The following is a 20,274-nucleotide window of genomic DNA, read 5'->3' as shown; positions in this document are numbered from 1 at the left end:
TGAATAGAGTACCAGCCCTAGAGACAGGAGGAACTGAGTTCAAGTGATCTCTCAGTCACTTAATGATTACCTAGTTTAATGACCTTAGGCAAGTCACTTAACCCTATTGTCTTACAAAAACCAAACCAAAAAAAACCAACATAGAAATGAGGTCATCTCTACAGGAAACTCACCTGTCTTGCTCAAGGAAAAATACTATGATCACAGTTGCTAATGAGAGAACAGAACCTATAGATTATTGGTAAAATGTATTGAATATATTTAATTTTAAAATAAAGAATAGTATCATTTGGGTAAAGATTTATATTTATATTAGATTGCTTTCTGTCAGGGAGAGAGGGTAGGAATAGGACAGAGTGAGAAAAAGTAAAACTCAAAGCCTTGTAAAAAAAAATGATTGTTGAAAACTACCATTGTATGGAGTTGGAAAAATAAATTAAATAAAATTTAAAAACCCAATTATATGTAAAGATAAATTTCAGCATTAATTTTTGCAAAATTTTCTCCTTCCCAACATTCCCTCCCACTACCCTAAGATTACACATGTACAATCCTGTTATGTATCTATTTCCATATAGGTCACAGTGTTAAAGAAGAATCTGGACAAAAAAAAAGGAAATAAAGTAAAAAAGCAAAAATAAATAATTAAATAAATAGCTAGATGAAAAGAATATGCTTTGCTCTTCATTCTTATTCTACAGTTCTTTCTCTGGATATGTTTGGCATTTTCTGTCACAGATCTTTTAGGATAGTCTTTGATCAGAATATTGCTGAAAAAATCTGTCTATCTTAGTTGATGATCACACAATTTTGCTGTTAAAGTGTACAGTGTTCTGGAGAATCAGTTCATGTAACTCTTTCCAGGCTTTTCTAAAGTCCAACTACTATGGTAGCAGAGAAGACAGACACAGTGCTAATCTCCTGATCTTCCCTCATAAATAATATGAAATAAACCTCTTAACAGACATTCAATCCACAAAACCCAGAAAGAGAAACTAGAAGAAGATCTACCTCAAGGTTTATCCTCTGGGATTTTTGGTGAACTAGGCACAGAGGCCTGACTCTGCTGCGGGCACAGGACAGGGTCAGAGCCTGAAAACTTGATTAACCTGATCTGTGGGGCTGGCAAGATCCTGAAACCCTGAAAGTGCAATTATTCTGATCAGAGACTGGGTGGGCAAGAATCTGAGAGCTCCACTAGCCTGATCAGCAGGGCAGACTAGAGCTGAAAATCTGAAAGCCTAAAAGCAGGGCAAGCCTGATTGACCAACTAGGGAGCAGAGGCATTAGTTGTGGCACTGAAAGTCTGGTGCTTGCCGACAGAGCTAGAGGGAGATTTCATGTGCTTTATTTTAGCAGAAGCCTCTTCCCAGAACAAACACAATTACAGCCCACCTCTGTTCCAAGACTGTGAGCAGAAGACATCCCTCAGCTGTGAATAGGGAGAGCAATTATCTTGCTCCAGGACAAAATCCACCGATGATCAAAGATAAAAATACTCAACAGTTTCATCCACCCACTCCAAGTTAAGGGAGAGGGCATCAAATTAAGGTCATGGACGCTCCAGAGAAAGCAACCAACACAGTCATCTGACCAACCCACTTGGAGTTACTAAAGCCAGTGAGTAAAGCCTCTAGGAATCTCAACAGTAAATCTCAGTGAACCAGCCCCTTGGCAACATGAGGTCTTAGTAAAATGAAGGAAAGCCAGAAGAAAGGGGGGTCCAGAGAAAAATTCCTAGAAGGTAATTACCCTAACTCAGAGAGACCTAGAATTGCTGAGGAGAATATGATCTGGTCTCCAGCACAGAAAGACTTCCTTAAAGAAATCAAGGTTTAAAAATCAATTGGAAGATTTGGGAGAGACACCTTGCAACAAGAAAATAGATCACTGAAACATACAATTGGACCAATGCAAAAAGAAAATAATACTCTCAAAACCTCAATTGGTCAAAAGTCTTTGAAAAATAGAATTGACCAACTAGAAAAATAGTTGCAAAAGGTAAATGAAGAATATTCTTCTCTAAAAAAAAAGAATAGAGCCTGTGGAAACTAATGACTTCATGAGACAGCAATAGCCTGTTAAACAAAATCAAAAAATAGAAAAAACAGAAGAAAATGTAAAATACCTCATCAGCAAAACCACTGACCTTAAGAATAGAACAAGAAGGGACAATCTGAGAATTATAAGTCTCCCTGAAAACACTGAGGAGAAAAAAAAAGTCTGGACTTAATATAACAGGAGTTAGTGATGGAAAACTGCCCTGATATCATGGAACCAGAGGGCAAAATTGTTATTGAAAGAATACATCGATCCCCTCTGGAAAGAGATCCTAAAATGAAAACACCAAGGAATGTTGTTGCCAATTTCTAGAAATATCAGATAAAAGAGAAAATTCTGCAAGCAGCCAGAAAGAAACAATTTAGATACCAAGGAGCCACAGTAAGGATTACACATGACCTGGCTGCATCAGCATTAAGGGAATGAAATATTCCAAAGACCAGGGAGCTTAGAATGCAGCCAAGAATCCACTACCCAGCAAAGCTGAGCCTTCTCTTTCAGGGAAAAGAGGTACAAAAGACCTATTGTAATAGAGGGGAAGAAGGGAGAAGCTAAGAACCACCTGAATCTTCCTATCATCAGACTTGGCTTAAAGTTAACTTACACAAGCACTCAGTTAAGACAAGAAACTTACCTTACCTTTCAAGTATTAAAAAGGGAAAAGGGGAAGGAGGAGACAGGGAGGGGGAAAAAAAGCAGAACTGACAGAAGGAAGGGAAGGAAGAAGGGGAAAAGGGAAAGGGAAAAAGAAAGGGAGGGGTTGACATAGGAGGGCAAACACACTGAAGGTCATGGTATCCAGAAGAAAAGTACTGGTAAATATGGATGAAGGGAAAAATGGAGGAAAATACAGAGGGAAGATAGCATGGAGGGCAATAAAGAGTTAATAATTATAATGGTGAATGTGAATGGAATGATCTCTCTATTAAAATGTAAGTGAATAGAAGGAAATGATTTCTTTCTCATCACATTCAACTTAGATCAATGTTTACCATGGAAACATTGTAAAGACTAATAGTCTGCCTTCAATGGGGTGGGAGAGAAAAGGGAAAAAAAATAAGTCCAGCTACTTATGTTTTCTTACAGAACAATAGTACTTTATCACATTTATATAACCTGTTCACCCATTCTCCAATTGATGAACATTCCCTCAATTTCAAATTCTTTGCTACTCCAAAAAAAAGCAACTATAAATATTTTTGTGTAGGGTCTTTTCCTCTTTTTATGATCACTTTGGGATATAGAACTATTGGTAGTACTGCTGGATAAAAAAGGTATGCACAGTTTTATTGCTCTTTGGGTATAGTTTGAAATTGCTAGTATCCCAATTTGTCCACATCCTCTCAACATTGATAATTTTCTTTTTTGTCATCTTAGCCAATCTGATAGGCATGAGGTAGTACCTCAGAATTCTTTACATTTGCATTTATCTAATTAATAGTGACTTAAGGCATTTTTTCATAATAGATAGTTTTCATTTTTTCATCTAAAAACTGTTCATCATTTGACAGTTTATCATTTTGGGAATGATTTATATTCTTATAAATTTGACATAGTCCTCTATATATTTTGGAATTAAATCTTTATCAGAATCACTAGCCATAAAAAAATGTTTCCCAGCTTTTTGTTTTGCTTTTAATCTTTTTTATATTGATTTATATTGATTTTGTTTGTACAAAAACTTTTGAATTGGAGTTCCTGGACTTCCAGTCAAGATGGAGGAGAGAAGACAGGCACCATGCTAAATTCTCCTGGGTTCCCCTCAAAAATAGCATGAAAGAAACCTCTTAACAGAAATTCAATCAACAAAACCCAGAAAAAGGAGAACACCTACCAACAAGGTCTGTCTCAAGGAACTGTGGGTGAATCAGGAATGGAGAGCAGAGGGCAAGCGCAGGGACAGTGGTAGAGTGAAGCCAGAGGACTGGCCTTAACCGCAGGGACTTTGGTGAGTGATGGGTCCAAGGACAAAGTTTAGCATTGGAATATTTGATGGGGGGATGGTGGTAGAGGAGCTCTGGTGAATCTCAGCTGGGCTGGAGGATTAGTTCCAGCAAGAGCCCCACCCACCCTCAGGCTCAGGTGTGAGCAGCAGAGCTCCTCAGCTGAAAGGGAGATTAACTATCTCCCCCAGGGTCCAACCCATTGTTCATGGACAATTCAGACCCTTCTGGATGCCTCTCCTCACTGCCTCCAAGCCTAAGGAGAGGGCTTCAAACACTCCAGAGAAAGCAACCTGTACCCACCCCCTAAGGCTGACCCTTGGAGTTACTCAGCCAAGTGAACAAAGCCTCTAGCGTTTTAAAAAGCAAACCTCTGAGAGCCAGCCCCTCTCCCAACATAAGATCCCAGGAAAGTGAAGAAAAGCCAGCAAGAAGTGGGGTCCACAGAGAAATACAGATCCTAATGCACAGAGAGATATAGAACTTCTGAGGAGAATTTGAACTAGTCACCAGCCCAGAAAACCTTCCTTGAAGAAATCAGGAAGGAGTTCAAAACTGAATTAGAAAAATTGGGAAAAGAAATTCAAGAGAAAATTAGCACATTGCAAGACAAAATTAACATCTTGCAACAAGAAAACAAATCCTTAGAAAATACAATTGGACAAATACAAAATGAGAATAATTCTCCCAGATCCTCAATTGGGAAAATTCAAAAAGAAAATAATTCCCTCAAAACTATACTTGAACTAATGGAAAACTCCTTCAAAAAAAGAACTGACCAATTCGAAAAGGAGTTGCAAAAGGTAAATGAAGGAAATTTTTTTCTAAAAAAAATCAAGAATGAAATTTGTGGAAATTAATGACTTCATGAGACAACAAGATTCTGTTAAACAAATCCGAAGGATCGAAAAAAATAAAAGAAAATGCAAAATACCGCATTGGCAAAAACACTGACCTCTAGAATGATCAAGACAGGACAAAACCTAGAAATTATTTGTCTTCCTGAAAACATTGAAAAGGAAAAAAAAACCCAGAATTATTATTACAGGATTTAGTGATGGAAAACTGTCCTGATATCATGGAAGTAGAAGACAAAATTGTTATTGAAATAATACATCAATCCCCTCTGGAAAGGGATACTAAAATGAAAACACCAAGGAATGTAGTGGGCAAATTCCAGAACTAACAGATAAAAGAGAAAATCCTACAAGTAGTCACGAAGAAGCAATTTAAATAGGAAGGAGGCACAGTCAGGATTATGCAGCATCTGGCTGCATCAACATTAACTGCTGGTGTATGGGTCGAGCTAATATAATAAAAATTACTTCTTCCAAAACTAAACTACTTGTTTAATACCGTACCAATCAAAACACCAAAATATTACTTTAATGAGTTAGAAAAATTGTAAGTAAATTCATATGGAGAAATAAAAAGTCAAGAATTTCCAGGAAATTAATGAAAAATAAGGCAAAAGAAGGTAGCTTAGCCCTACCAGAACTAAAATTATATTATAAAGCATCAGTCATCAAAACTATCTGGTATTGGCTAAGAAATAGAGTGGTGGATCAGTGGAATAGACTAGGTGTAATAGCAGGAAATGACTATAGTATTCTGCTATTTGATAAACCCAATGAGTCCAGATATCGGGATCAAAACTCTCTCTCTTCGATAAAACTGTTGGCGAAAATTGGAAGTTAGTACAGAAGAAACTTGAATTACATGAATACCTCACACCCTATAACAAGAGAGATCAAGATGTATGATACTGTATTTTGAATTAAAATACAATATTGTAATCAAACTATGACATCAAGGAATAGTTTAATTTTCAGGTATATGGAAAGTGAAGCAGTTTATGACCAAGGAAGAGATGGAGAATATCATTAAAACAAAGTAAATAATTTTGATTACATTAAATTAAAAAACTTTTGCACAGACAAAACCACTGTAACCAAGATCAAAAGAAATGTAGTAAACTGGGAAACAATTTTTACTAGTATTTCTGACAAAGGACTCATTTCTAAAATATACAGATAATTTTGTCAAGTTTTCAAAAAAACAAGACATTCTCCAAATGACAAATGGTCAAGGATATTCAAAAGCAATTTACAGATGCGGAAATCAAAGCAATCCATAGTCATATGAAAAGTTACTGTAAAGCATTGCTTATTAGAGAAATGCAATTTAAAGCATCTCTGAGGTACCACCTCACACCTCTCAGACTGACCAATATGACCAGAAAGGAGAATGATCAATGTTGGAAGGGATTTGGGAAATCTGGGGCACTAATACATTGTTGGTGGAGCTGTGAATTCATTCTACCTTTCTGGAGAGTAATTTAGAATTATGCCTGAAGGGCAAAAAATTGTGCATACCCTTTGATCCAGCAATACCACTACTGGGTCTATTCCCTGAAGAGATTATGAAAAAGGGTAGAAATATCACTTGTACAAAAATATTTGTTGCAGCCCTGTTTGTGGTGGCAAAGAATTGGAAATCAAGTAAATGTCCTTCAATTGGGGAATGGCTTAGCAAACTGTAGTATATGTATGTCATGGAACACTATTGTTCTATTAGAAACCAGGAGGGATGGGAATTCAGGGAAGGCTGGAAGGATTTGCATAAACTGATACTGAGTGAGATGAGCAGAACAAGAAGAACATTGTATATCCTAACAGCAACACAGGGTGATGGTCAGCCTTAATGGACTTGCTCACCCTATCAGTGCAACAATAAATTATAATTTGGGGCTAACTCTAATGGAGAACACCATCTGTATCCAGAGAAAGAATTATCTCTAATTAAGGGGAAAAAAGGTATCTTATTATGTAATTTTGCTATCTCTTATACTTTATTTTTCTTCCCTAAGGATATGACTTCTTTCTCATCACATTCAATTTAGATCAATGGAAATAATGGAAAGACTAACAGATTGCTAGGTTGAGCAGTGTATAGAGCACCAGTCCTGGAGTCAGGGGTACCTGAGTTCAAATCCGGCCTCAGACAGTTAATAATTACCTAGTTGTGTGGCCTTGAGCAAGCCATTTAACCCCATTGCCTTGCAAAAAACCTTTAAAACCCCTTTTTGATTTGAATTTAATCTAAATTATCCATTTTGCTTTGTTTAATGTTCTCTATCTCTTCTTTGGTCATAAATTCTTCTCTCCATAGATTGGACAGGTAAATGATTCCTTACTCATTTAATTAGCTTATGTGTAATCATGTAACAAATTTGATCTTATCTTTGAATTTGAATATGAGTTATTGGTCTATGTGTAGCTTTTGTTATGCAGTTTTCCAGGTCCCAGCACATTTTGTAAAATTGTGAGTACTTATCCCAGAAGCCTATGATTCTTAGGTTTATTAAAGAGTAGATTAGCATTGTCATTTACTACTATGTCTTGTGAACCTAACCTATTCCACTGATTTACCACTCTATTTTTGAGTCAATACCAAATAGTTTTTATAATTGTTTCTTTACAATATAGTTTTTGATTTCCTTTACATTTTTCCCATTAATTTCTTTGATATACTTGATCATTTGTTCTTCCAGATAAATTTGTTAATATTTTTCTACTTCTGTAAAATAATTTTGGGGTAGTTTAATTGGCATGGCACTGAATAAATAGATTACTTTAGATAAAATTGTTTTATTTATTATACTATGTGAAACTACCCATGAGCAACAAATATTTTTTCTAGTTGTTTAGATTTGACTTTGTGTGAAAAATGTATGTAATCATATTCCTTTAATACCTGGGTTGGTCTAAACATGTAGAATCCCAAATATTTTATGTTGCCTGATTATGGTTTGAATTGAATTTCTCCTTTCTTTGGCTACTGGGCTTTGTAGGTAATATATAGAAATACTAATGAGTTATGTGTGTTTATTTTATATCCTGCAACTTTGCTAAAGTTGATAATTGTTTTAAGTAGTTTTTAAAGTTGATTTTCTATGATTTTCTAAGTATATCATTATATCATCTGCAAAGAGTGAGAGTTTTGTTTATTCATTTCCTATTCTAATTTCTTTGATTGATTTTTCTTCAGTTGTTGCTAAAGTTATCATTTCTAGCACAATATTGATTTATAGTGGTGATAATGGGCATCCTTCAAACTTATCTCAATTGCATATGATGATCACTGTTAATTTTAGATAGATACAGCTTATGTTCAAGAGAAATCCATTTATTCCTGTGTGCTCCAGTATTTTTAATAGGAATGAATATTTTATTTTGTCAAACTCTTTTTTCAGAATATATGGGGATAATCATATGTTTTCTTATAGTTTTTTTAATTTATATAATCATTTATGCTAATGGATTTCTTAATCCTGAATCAGTTCTTCATTTCTGGTATAAATTCCACTTGGTCAAATATTTTTCTTGGTGATAACATGTTGTACTCTTTTCTAATATTTTATTTAATAATTTTTGCATTAATATTCATTTGGGGGATAGATTTAGAATTTTCTCCATATGATTTGGCTTTTCCTGGTTTATGTATCAGGACTATAGCTACATCATAAAAGGAATTTGATAGGACTCCACCTATTTTTCCAAATAGTTTTTATAGTATTGGAATTAATTATTCCTTAAATGTTTGGTAGAATTCATATTTGAGTCCAATGGACCCCAGAGATCTTTTTTCCAAGGCAGTCAGATGACTTGTTCAGTTTCTTTTTTCCTGAAATGGGATCATCTTCTTCAATTAATCTGAATAATTTGTATTTTTGTAAATATTCTACCATTTCATTTTAATTGCTAGATTTATTGTCATATATTTGGGAAAAATATCTCTGAATTATTGCCTCAATTTTCTCTTCATTGAAATTCCTTTTCATTTTGAAACTAGAAATTTGATTTTTCTTCTTTCTTTTTATAATCAAATTAACCAAAGGTTTATCTATTTTGTTGGCTTTTTCATAAAACTAAATTTGTTTCATTTACTGATTCAATAGTTTTCTTGCTTTTAATTTTCTTGATCATACTTTTGCTTTTCAGGATTTCTAATTTTGTATTTAATTGGAGATTTTCAATTTGTTCCTTTTTTTAGTTTTTTTATATGCATGTCCAATGTATTGATCTCTTTTTTTCTCTAATTTATTCATGTAAGTATTTAGAGATTTAAAATTTCCCTTGACAAATGCTTTTGCTGGGTCAAACGAGGATGCAGCAAAAAGAGAGAGTACAAATTAATTGGAAACTAAATAGTACTCTCTCTTTTCATGGCACTTTTTACATGTAATTTTTAATTGCATCATGACCTGAGAAAGATGCATTTCATATTTTTACTTTTCTGTATTTGATGTGAGGTTTTTATGCACTAATACATGATCAATTATTGTGTAGGTTCCAAGTACTGAGAAAAAGGAATACTCCTTTCTAACTCAAATAAATTTTCTCTAGGGACTATTATAGCTAACTTTTCTAAGATTTCTTTTTACCTCTTTACTTCTTTGTTATTTCTTTTGTAGTTAGATTTATCTTATTCTGAGAGAGGGAAGTTGAGGTCCTTAGCTTGTATAGTTTTACTGTCTATTTCTTCCTATAACTCATTTAATTTTCCTCTAAGAATTTTGCATGCATACATATATTTAGGGTTCATATTACCATATTTCCCTATGTATAAGATACACCTTAATTTGGGGATCTGAAATTTGAACAGAAAAGGAATTATATAAAGTTATTGAACTCAAGTTTTATTCATCATAAAATTCATACAACTCCTCATCACTCTCTAACATCCATCCATTAACTTGTCTTCATCTGTGTTTGATGATGAATCATTGTCTTCATATATTTCCTCATTCTCAGTTCTATCTATGGCATTTGAAATGCCACACTTCTTAAATGACTTGACAATGATGTCAGTCTTGATATTATCCAGGGATCTTTTCACCCAGGTACAAATTTCTCCTATCACTAGTTTTGGTACTCTTCCTGCTAGTGTCAAATTGTCCCTAGAAGATTTCATCCATTGGTTCCATTTATCTCTCATGACAGTTTTGAAGGGTTTATTAATGCTGACATAAAATGGCTGGAGCTGGGATGTCAAGCCTCAAGGTATGATGGCAAGTTTTGTTTTTGTCTCTGCACTAATCTTTGTGCTTGTTGTTAAGTGTACCCTGAACTGATCAAACATCAATAGGACAGGCTTGTATAAGAGCCCACCTGGTCTCCTGCTCCAAACTTTCTCACACCAGATCTTCATCCCATCCTGATCCATCCAACCCTTGTCAGGAACATGGACAAATGTTTTCTTTTGGCATTATTTTGCATTTGAAAATCGGCAAAGGAGGCAGCTTGTTTACATTGGCACAACAAGCTAGAACAACTATATAATGGCTCTTTTCATATCTACTTGTCTTTGCAATTACAGTCTCCACCCCCTTCTTATCAACAGTTCTGTTACTTGGAACATTAAATTGAAGGGGGATTTCAGACATATTTGTAATCTGTTCCAACTCAAACTGATGTGTCTTCCGACTTTGGATGATAAAATGATGAAATTCAAGGACCTTCTGTTCATAGCTTTCAGGCATCTTTTGGGTGAGTCTGGTGTGTGGACACATGCTTAGGTCATTCTGTTCATGACCCTGAAGCACCAACTGTGTGTTCCTTTGAATTCAGTCACTTCTTTTTCACCTGCAATTTTCTTGCCCTCTGCTTAACCATCTTTGTGGACACAGGAATTCCACTTGTCCTTTGATCTTCAACCCATCTCTTCAATTCCCTCTAACTCAGGCAATTTGGCTGATTTGCTTCTGATGGTCTTCTTCTGCCTGGTGGTTTTCCATAGGGTTTCTTCTTCTTAGAGCCAGTCTCAGATTGTTTACTCAGATGGAGGAGGACAAAACTGATGTTCAGCAGCAGGATTTCCATTCACTTTTGCAAACTGGATCACTTTGAAATTGAATGAAATTGAATTCAGCACTGTACAAAAATCTTTTCTGAGGCATTTCTGGACAGAATGTGGCCAATTGTAACCTGATAAACTGGTAATAAATGCGAAACAGTGAGGGCAAAGAAAATAAGTTTGAAAAAATGGAAAATACAAGTAAAAAAATCTATCACAATGAGCGCTAAAACAAGCATGAAAAAGTGGGAAATGCAAGCAAAACAATCTATAACCATTGTATAAGATCATCCCAGTTTTTAGATATCAAATTTTTTGAAAAAAGGTGCATCTTATATATGGGCAAATATGATACTTCATTGCCTATGGTGCCACTCACCAAGCTTTAGCTTCCTACCTTATCTTTTTTAATTAGGTCCATTTTTCTTTTGCTTTTTCTAAGACCAGGAATTTACTCATTTTTTTACTTCAATCAAGGTATAATATATATATACATTCTGCTCCAATATGTTACTTTTGTTCAGTGTATATTTCTCTGTTTCAAATGTGTTTCTTGTAAACAACACATTGCAGGGTTGTGGTTTTTATTCTACTCTCCTATCTTCTTCTGGTTTATGGGAGAGTTCATCCCATACACATTTACAGTTATAACTAATTCATATTTTCCTCCCACCTATATTACCCCATTTATACTTTTTTCCTCTCATTCCACCCTATCCCTCCCTCAAACTGCCTTCCCTTCTCTCAGTCTCTCCTTTTTCTTTCCCCTTTCTCTTCCAAATTCCCTATAGGATAGGATAAATTTCTAAACTCAATTGTGAGTGTATGTCATTCCCTCTTTGAGCCAAATCTATTAAGAATAAGACTTAATGCTCACATCCTCCCTTTTCCCCCCTACTATAATAAGACTTTTATATCTCTTCATGTGGTATGATTTACCCTCTTCTGCCTTCCCATTCTCCTACTATACACCTTTGTATATCTTAATTTTTAATGTCATCACATCATTACTGACTTATATTCACTCCCTTTGTATAAGTATATGATTCCAACTTTTCTAATAGAAATACAATTTCCAAGAATTACAACTATTATTTTTCTGTGTGGGGATATAAACAGTTTAGTCTCAGTGATGACTTTTTTTATTTCTCTTAATCTTTTTTGCACATCTTGAATTTTAGATTAGAAGATCTCCTGTTTTGCTGTATATCTAACTTTTCCCCTGAAAGATTAGGCATCATTTTTCAAGGTAATTGATTCCTGGTTATAATCTAAGTTCCTCTAGCCTCCAGAATATCACATTCCATGCCCTCTAATCTTTTCATATTGAAGTGCCTAACTCCTGCATTAAATGAGAATGACTCCTTGGTATTTGAATGATTTCCTCTTGATTCTTATAACAGTATCTCCTTTGCTGATACATCTTGAAGTTGGCCATAAGGTTTTTTTGAGGTTTTTAATTTAGAATTTCTCTCAGGAGGTGATTGGTAGATTCTATCAAGGACTATTTACCCTGTAATTATAGAATATTAGCATAATTTTTGTAGATAATTTTGTGAAATATATTCTTCAGGCTTTTTTTTTTGATCATGGTTTTCAGGTAGACCAATAATTTGTAAATTATCTTTCCTAGGATCTGTTTTCCAGGTTGCTCATTTTGCCTATGAGGTGCTTTCTAATTTCTTCTATATTTCCAGTCTTTTGATTTTGTTTGATGTATTCTTAATATATATATTATCAAGTCATTAGTTTCCACTTGCCCAATTCTAATTTTTAAGGATCCTTTTTTTCTTTCAGTCAACTTTAGTATTGTCTTCTCTTTTTGGTCAGTTGTCAGTTCTCCTTTTAAAAGAATCTTCTTTTGCCATTTAGTCAAATCTATTTTAAAGATATTGTTTTCTTCAGGCAAATTTTGAGCTTCCTTTTCCAATTTTTCACAATTCTCATGTAGGAGAATTACCTAATTAATTTTTCTTCTATCACTCTTATTTAGTTTTTTTTTAATCCTCTCTGGGCTCTTCCAAGAGGACTTTTTGGTCTTGAGACCAATTCATAACCCATTTTGAGGCTTCACATATAGATATTTTATCAAAATTTTCCTCTTCTGAGATGGTGCTTTGATTTCCTCTATTTCCATATAGTTTTCTTTAATTAGGGCCTTTATTACTTATCTTAAAAATTGAGCAGAACCACAATCCCAAACTTTTGCTGTGGGGGCTAGGGGTTTTGTCACTGATTTTCCATGCTGAGGTCTCAGTTATTGGTGGTTAACTCCCTGTGTTCGGGCAGTCCAATCCAATCCCACATGTTGCATCAGCATTCTGGGGCTCACAGTATGCCTTCTTCTCTGAGGCTGGAGACCTCACTTCTGCTTTGGGGGGGGCAAAGAGCCTCCCACTGGCTTTTCCTTTCCATGTCCAAGCTGCCTTCTCTTTTTATCCAAGTGAGACCTTTTCTGAAGTTTTTCAAATATATCTTGAGTTGGAAAGTTGTTTTATTCTGTCTTTTTTGTGAGTTTTGTTGCTCTGGAGAAGAGGTAGAGAATTTTTCTCTGTCAAAGGCCATTTGGCTATGTATCACATCATTTGTGGCCTGTGCAACATTATCAGCTTAAAAATTTGCCCACTTTATTTGGTCAAGCAAATTAATTTGCCCCTAAAAACTCCTAAATCTAGGAGTTAAAATTTTGAGTCCTGCCTGTGATTGCTGTGGCAGTGTCAGACCAAATGATTTCCCAGGATTTATATTATTCTTGGAATAGACATTCCTTGCCTGTGTTCTAGGGTCTGTTCAGCAGATTCATTTAAATTTTTTTCAGCAGAAAAATGGAAAAAGCATAACTTCAAACATTTCATCAAATAAATAATGAAATGCATTTCATTAAAAGTAATAGAATGCTCTTCAAAATTATTATATGCAATGCATGAAGAAAGAACAACAACAAAAAAACTCTAAATACCTTTGCTTGTCCTGCTTTTGTGATTGCAGGTATGTCAAACAATTGCCCAGTATAGAACTGCACTCCACTGAATAAGATCACAGAAATTGAGTCTCCTTCCTTCTCAATTACTTCAAGAATATCTTCCATTCTCAAGATATCCTCTCCCTAAAATAAAGAGAGCATATCAACTTTAGTACTAATGAAACTGTCATTTATTATTTCATAATCTATATTTTATTGTGATCTAGGAACCTGTATAAGAAGATAAAAAATGAATCTTTGTCAGTCAAATGAGTTATTGAAACTTAATTGCCCAGTCCAAAAAATAACATGAAATATCAACAAGTATAATCATTTCATGTTTTATTCAGTCCAGAAGACTTCCTTCAATCTCCTCCAGCCCAATCAAAGAAAAGGTATACTGTGTGAAATGTGTCATTACCTATAGTAATGTTAGTGGAAACTCTGAATAAAATTAATTAGGTAATGCAAAAAATGTGATTAAACCAGTTGAATTGAATTTAAAGGTGAACATCTTAGATAAACCAATGCCTTTATCAACAAATTAGAAGTTATGTAGTTATGCAAATATTTTGATTATAAAATGTATTAAATATATAAAATAAAAATTTAGATTCATAAAATTTTAGTTATATATAAATACAAAGTTTAATGAAAATGCTTAATTTAGCTCATCATTCAAAAAAATTGTTCTTTTGACTTGGTTTAGATCAAATTTTTAATGAATAGATCATGATTCAAAGGTTTCTGTAGTTTTTTTCCTCTCATTGTTTTAACTCTTGTAATATAAGATCCATATACTCTTTTTAATACTTTCAATTATTATATAAAGAAGCAAATATGTGATGCAATATTGTTTAACTAGAGAGTTCCTGATGAGAAAAAAATAATTTCTTCCATTGTTACAGATCATGAGTGGTACAAAGGAGTTAAAAGTGACTCGTTCAGCATGATGTCAAAGGAGGATTTGGGCCTAGGTGTCCATAACTCTAAATTAAACACTCTATCCATTATAACGCACATATATCAAAAGAGATCAATCAAGCAATGATCAATGTCAGTTCATTGATGATTCATCAAAATCAATGTCAATAATCATGGGAATTATTTTTATGATAATAAGGAGAAATGAGTAAAACAGGCCTTTCTTTGAGTCTTTAGGCCCTAAAATGTCCTTAGAAACTTGGGGGAAATGATTACTGATCCATAACAAAGGGCTCATTAAGTTATTTATTTAAGTTTAATAAACTTAGTTTCTTTTATTTACATTGGATCATACAGCAACAGAACTTGTATTTTGTTAGCAAAAGTATTATACATGTGCATTACCTTTGATCCAGCATTGCCACTACTGGTTTCTATACCTTGAAGAAATCATGGAAAAGGGCAAAAACATCACTTGTGCAAAATATTCATAGCAGCCCTGTTTGTGGTGGCAAAGTATTGGAAATTGAATGAATGTCATCAATTGGGGAATGGTTAAACAAATTGTGGTATTTGTACATTATGGAACACTATTGTTGTATTAGAAACCAGGAGGGATGGGAATTCAGAGAAGCCTGGAAAGACTTGCAAGGAATGATGCTGAGCAAGTTGAGCAGAACCAGAAGAACATTATATATTGTAACAACACAGGATGATGATCAACCTTAATGGACCCCATTTGCCTTGCAAAAAACAAAAGCAATGTAAAAATTTTATTTATGTAAGGCAGTGGGTTTAAGCAACTTGCCCAAGGTCATAAAGTTAGATAATTATTAAGTGTCTGAGGTCAGATTTGAACTCGGTCCTCCTGAATCCAGGGCTGGTACCCTTTCCACTGTGCCACCTAGCTAACCCTAGAAATAGATAATTCCTTTCCTCAAGGTCTTGACATTCTAATGAGGGAAGACAAAAACATAAAAAAGTAAGCTCTATCCACTGTGCCACCTTGCTGCTTCCTTTAAAGAATTTTAAAGTATGGCCATATAACTAGACAATGAATGGTGAAATCAACAGATTAGATGATTAGATGGTGAAGATGATCTTCCTTAGTAATGATTTATTCTTATTAAATCCTTATTAAAAGACCTTATTATATCCTCATCAAAAGACAAGGGTAGCAGATCTAAAGAAGCTGGAATTTATTTTATCTTGAACAAGAAATAAGAGGAGTGAAAATTAGGATCTGTATATGGTCACTGAATGATGCAAGATTTTACACTTGTTTGCCTCAATTTCTTCAACTGTAAAATAATAATGATAAATTACAATAAAATAATAATAAATAAAGAATAATATTAGCTACTATTCAGTGTTATTGTGAAGATCAAATTAGATTTTTGTAAAATGTTTAGTATAGTCTGGCACACAAGTATACCCTTAATAAATGTTCATTCCTCTTTCCTCTTTCAATAGTAAGAAATATTTGGAATTCTAAGTCATTATTTATCAATCAGGATGCTAAATATTCTAGTTATCTTAAAAAATAAATATTTAGGCTATCATTGAAGAGAAAGTTTAAAAGCCAGTAGTTCCAATTTCCTACATGAAGCAAAATTCACAATGACAGCAATTTAACAGGATGATTTAATTTCTTTTTAAGTCCTATTATTCTAAAATGAAGAGCAGGATTGAAGAACCAATTAAATTACAAAAATATTGATAGTAAATTCTAAATGGAATAATTATAAATATTCCTTTTGCTCTTACATACCTGTCTTGGTTTTATCATCAGCATACTTTTCTCCACATCTAGTCCATGAAGTTGCAGTTGTGACTCAATTGCATACTGGGAGGAAAAGAAGAGTGGTCAATTAAATTGGAACCAGAATGAGGAAAGGAGAAAGAACAATAATAGTGAGAATACAGTATTAATCAATTTTGTAAATCAATCTATAGCTATACATATATATATACATATATATGTATATATATACACACACACACACACATATATACATATATATATATATATATATATATATATATATATATATACACACACATCATTGAATGACAAAATTCTGAAGTTAGCTATGTGTAACAGATAAAAATGTAATACTTGGAGTCCTTAATGTCTAGGTTTAAATTTCACCAATGGTATGTAATAGATGCCAAAAATCATTTAAAACATTTCTAAGTCTCATTTTTCTCATCTGTAAAATGAGGATAATAATACCTGAAGCGTCTACTTTACACCATTATTGTGAAACACAAATGAATAATGCAATAGATTTTTAAAATTTACTTTAAAATAATAAATAGAAGTCAGTTACAGTGAAAATCAAGAAAGATTTCAGATTGATCACAGAGAATAATATGAACAAGAAAGAAAGAACTTTGATTGAGTCTAAGTTTCCTCCTCAATAAAACAGAAATTATTGTTTCATTGTCCCTATGGTAAAGAAAGAATTGAAGACATATGAGAAATAATATAGTACAAAGACACTGAACTAGAAGTCAGAAAAACTCAGTTTTGATCTTGGATTTATCCATAACTAGCTATGTAAGACTGACAAATGACTATATAGCTCTCTGGATAAATTCTCTTATCTATAAATTAAGGAGCTGATCTGGGATCTAACTCTGCATTGTCTCAAAACAAAAGTCTCAACTAGCTCTAATTTTTAAAGAAGCTAATCCCTCGCTTTGGTCGGAGAACTTTGTATCAAATTTCACAGGAAAGATTCAATCCCATCATGAACAACTTCCTCTTTTCCCCAATTCTTCACTTCAGTGTCATCCCTCATTCTTTTCTGTTTATTCTAGTTTTGGAAACTAAGATGGTTATTGTCCACACCAGCCATACATCTTGTGTTCTCCTTCATCTTAAACCATCTTGTCTCCTCTGAGAATTTTTCCATTCAATAATTTTTTCTCCTATCCTAATTTTTAACCTCCATATCCAAATGTCCCTTTCTACTGCCGACAGACTAGCCTAGATCTCTCTCCATTATTAAATATCTTGACCCAATCATGCACAAGTTATTGTGCTCTCTCTCTCTCTCTCTCTCTCTCTCTCTCTCTCTCTCTCTCTCTCTCTTCCCTCTAACAGACAAATTATTACAATAAATAGTCTACAATCTCTTACTTTTTCAATTTTCTCTTACTCCCTTACATCTCCTTTTCTTTCTCATTTTTCTTCTTTTTTTCTTGCTCATCATATTTGGAGGGAAAAAGAACACTTACCATAATACCTGGCACATAAGTCTAAATTATAATTATTTCCTTTCTTTGTTCCATTTTTTTATTTTGTATATCTTTTATTTACTTAATTCTATATGTGATAAATCTACCCATCAGAATATTATCTCCCAACTGCAAGAACTGTTAATGTGTTTACATCCTCAGAACCTAGCACATGAGGCATTTAAAAAAATTTACTGTTGGGATGGTTGATTATTATTAAAAGAAAAAGTCCAACTGAAATAAAATGTATTCAATAGGCAAGTTACTCATTAGAAATGACTGAGATGATAAAAATAATTGAATCCTTTCATGTCATATGATTTGCATATAATTTTAAATAATAATTTAATATTAAATATGTTATAATATTAGTAATTGATATTTGTGTGATTTAAAATTTACAAAGCTTTTTTACTTATATTCCTTGAGCATCAAAATAACCCTATGAGAAGAGTATATACAAAGGCACTGTTATGTCTCAACAACTTAGTATGTCAAGATGTACTTGCTATAATCCCTTGTGCTTCCTCACTCCTTTATCAAAACTTAAAAAAAGGTCAATGGTTGCCATGGTGTAGGAGAGTTAGAAATGAAGATGATTGATACATAAACAGATCGAGGCCAAGGTCCCTAGCATGGCCTGGCTGAAAGTGGTTCAGACAAATCCTTCTAGAAGCTGGAAGTCTGCAAAGTATCCCCCCTGATGAATGGAGTCACTGTTCTTAAGAGTATAGTTATTAATTAGGCAGAAATAACAATATAGTAGTAGAACATGCATTGAGACTGAAGGTTTACAAACTGTTTATGTGCCTTATCTAAAGGGCAAAATGAAGTGATGGAATAATATAAGCCCTGAAGTAGGTAGAAAAGTATTGAAATCCTGAGTCACATACTTACTAGTTTTGTAGCCATGGACAAATCACTTAATGTTGCAGAAACACAGTTTTCTCATTTGTAAAATAAGGTATAATAATACTTGTATTTCTGAACTCAAAGAACTGTTGTAAAGAATGAGCCTTCTAAAACTCAAAATCATCTATAAATCAAAGCAATTATTTCATGTGATACTCTTATAACCTTATAAGAAGGATGTCTGTGACAGAACAGACACATAGTAAATGTTTGATGATTGACTGAAACAGACTGTGAAGTTGTGAATTAGCTAGCTTACATAAGTGGTTTACCTATTTACCTATCTTACATAATTGACTTACCTACTTACACAAAGATCTTCTTTTCAAAAGAGACTAAATACAGAAAATAGTTCATTTAGAGTTAGAATTTGAACGATAGAAAAGCAGAAATCAAAGACACTAAATAACACAAAAAAACCTAAAATTTACTTAGTACTTGGCTTTTTAAAAACAAGTTAAAGCAATAAGGTTTATGTTGATTTGATTTGATTAAAATGAAAACAACCAAAATTATTAAAACATTAATAGTTTCAATTAATTTAGGATAGTAGTTTGCTCAATGTCTTTAAAAAGACTAATAAATCAATGACTCTCTTCAGTCTTTCCTCCCTTAACATATGTTTATCTTGAACAAAAGAAATAAAGCTACAAGCTATAAAAAAAATGCCTAAATCAAAAGCATTTGACAGATCTTTTTATCGTAAGGTTACTTGGGAAAAGATTAGTGAATAAATATTCAAGTCAGACAGTTGAAGTTCTCAAGAAAGAAAAAAAAGGAATATATACAATACAGTATATTTAAAGTTCCTTACATGGTCAGAAGGAAAAGCTTTGGCTTCCAGCAGAATTTTAAATCGTTTTGGTGTAGGTTTAAAAAATGATAACTGAAATGAAATGGATTTATTGGACAAGGCATTAATAAGAGTTGTAAATGCAATCACTTTATAACTTTTATTTTATAATCTTCAAACATTTTATAAACATAAATTAATTGAATTTAAGAATGAAAAAAGATAAGAACTTTTTCATCACCGAGAAAATAGAAACATGGAAAGTAGTTCATGTCAAAATACTATAATTTTTTTTTACTGAAATTAAATTGGCACTGTCCTTTCCTCTGCACATGGTAGAATTATCTAGTGTAATGATTCTTTGCCATCATGTTCTTTAAAAATAACTTTGAACACATTTCTTCATTTTCAATTTTCCAACTTCATTTCATTTACAAGTTTTTTTGAGGGGTGATTTCTACTTCTATGACTTCAGCTAATTTTCAGTCTTATTTGAAGTTCCCTTAGACTTTCTATTAAGTCATTGTCATTTATTGTTCCACTAATCATGATCAGCTTTATTTTTGCAATATATA

General features: G+C 33.3%; 1 protein-coding gene across 7 annotated transcripts in view; it reads right to left on the bottom strand.

Moving 5' to 3' along the window:
* KYNU (kynureninase) overlaps positions 1-20,274 on the bottom strand; it is a 179,242-nt gene that overhangs the window by 76,997 nt on the left and 81,971 nt on the right. For all 7 annotated transcript variants that reach the window (XM_074215084.1, XM_074215085.1, XM_074215083.1 and 4 more), the window contains 3 exons: positions 19,721-19,792; positions 16,520-16,594; positions 13,822-13,968 (listed from right to left, as the gene is read on the bottom strand). In XM_074215084.1, the coding sequence (XP_074071185.1) occupies positions 13,822-13,968; positions 16,520-16,594; positions 19,721-19,792 (294 nt within the window). The remainder of the gene's footprint in view (positions 1-13,821; positions 13,969-16,519; positions 16,595-19,720; positions 19,793-20,274) is intronic.

This window comes from Macrotis lagotis, chromosome 1 (genome assembly GCF_037893015.1).
Source record: "Macrotis lagotis isolate mMagLag1 chromosome 1, bilby.v1.9.chrom.fasta, whole genome shotgun sequence".
Classification (NCBI taxonomy): Eukaryota; Metazoa; Chordata; class Mammalia; order Peramelemorphia; family Peramelidae; genus Macrotis; species Macrotis lagotis.
The sequence above is the reverse complement of the archived record's forward strand: the minus strand, read 5'-3'. Positions and strand labels throughout refer to the sequence as shown.